Source organism: Trypanosoma theileri (genome assembly GCF_002087225.1).
Source record: "Trypanosoma theileri isolate Edinburgh chromosome Unknown TM35_Tth_59_V1, whole genome shotgun sequence".
Taxonomy (NCBI): domain Eukaryota; phylum Euglenozoa; class Kinetoplastea; order Trypanosomatida; family Trypanosomatidae; genus Trypanosoma; species Trypanosoma theileri.
Window position 1 is genome coordinate 1,567 of NW_021639901.1, and position 1,345 is coordinate 2,911.

General features: G+C 50.6%; 1 protein-coding gene across 1 annotated transcript; it reads right to left on the reverse strand.

Moving 5' to 3' along the window:
- Positions 1-501, reverse strand: TM35_000591010 (putative dispersed gene family protein 1 (DGF-1); the record flags this gene model as incomplete). Its single annotated transcript, XM_029030905.1, has 1 exon — positions 1-501. A coding segment is annotated over one exon (501 nt), but the record flags the coding sequence as incomplete, so codon positions are not given.
- Between the last annotated feature and the right edge of the window lie 844 nt (positions 502-1,345).

A 1,345-nucleotide genomic window follows, 5' to 3' on the forward strand; every position in this document is an offset into this window, starting at 1 on the left:
GTAGCTCACGGGTCCCGTCGTCACGATCGTAGAGTCTCGGATTGTCACGTTGGTCTGCGGAGGCAGGTTGTGTGCCAAGACGAGTGAGCAGAAGCGACCAGATAATCTATCCACACTCACTTCCAGACTCCGGTCACTCGTTGGCTCGCCATCGAACCCCAATACATAGATCTGCGACCCACCATTGCACACGCAGTCCCTCAGCTCAATGCGCACCGCACCAGGGAGCATCGCAGTGACATCAAACACCACCGACACGCCGTTACTGATCAACACACCATCCAGTAGCACGCTGTCCACGGCACGACCAACAACGATGGCGCTGTCGATAGTGCCGCCTTGCACTCGGAACGGAATAGCGTGCGCCACAGGGAGCCAGGCACAGGTGGCAAGCAGCAGAGTCACAGTCAGCAGCAACAGCAGTGACTTTGAAGAAAACACATTAGTGCCGCGCCGTAGACGACACTGTCTACAAGGTCGCACCCCTGCCGTCGAACGCATTGGATCAAAAAGAGGCTCTCTTAGGTGCCAACTGTTACACCCACTCAGTTAATTCTTGCTTCCTTTGTTAGATGGATTCCCACAAACGGTAAAAGTATTAACTCGATCCTCCCACAAATAATATAGTCGTTAATCTTAATACTACTACTATTATTACTAAAAAAAAAAACTGTCTCACTAAGCCTAAATACAACTGGTACGAGTTGTCTTTTCTTCACACCACAAAAACAAAGGACAGGAGAAAAAATACAAAATTCGTGCACCAAAGACAAATCCCCTTTCGCTCCGGCCACACCAGAGCACTTCACATCATCACAGAAACAGTGGTAACACCGGCAAGACGAGCTCAACAAGGCCACCACACGTGCCGCAGCCGAAGAAACATATGTTTAACGAAACACTTATCACTAGAATAACTCTTGAGCAACATTACTAAACTTCGGAGAGGCCTTCACAGAAACGTGCACGACCGAAGAAGAGCCAAACACGGCATATCAAGATCCCGCTCCCAATGTGCGAATGCTCCCATGAAGTGCGATCCAAAAGCACACGCAGTCAACGTGCGGTGAAGAGGAAAGGAAAGGGGTGGAAAGGGATGGAGAGGGGTGTGCGGGTCAGTTGCCAGTAGTCAAAGCGTCGTCTCTCGCTCACGTGGATCGGCATTGCAGAACACAGAATAGCATCATTGTACAGGTCACAGGGGGCGGCGTGGCGGCAGTCAGACACGGGGGACACGGATCCACATCAAGGCATACGGTTCAACTAGTTTTGACTCATAGACGTCCTGTTTGTAATCACGCCGCCGCCACACAGTGGGATTGCAGAAGGAAAGCAAAAAAAAAAA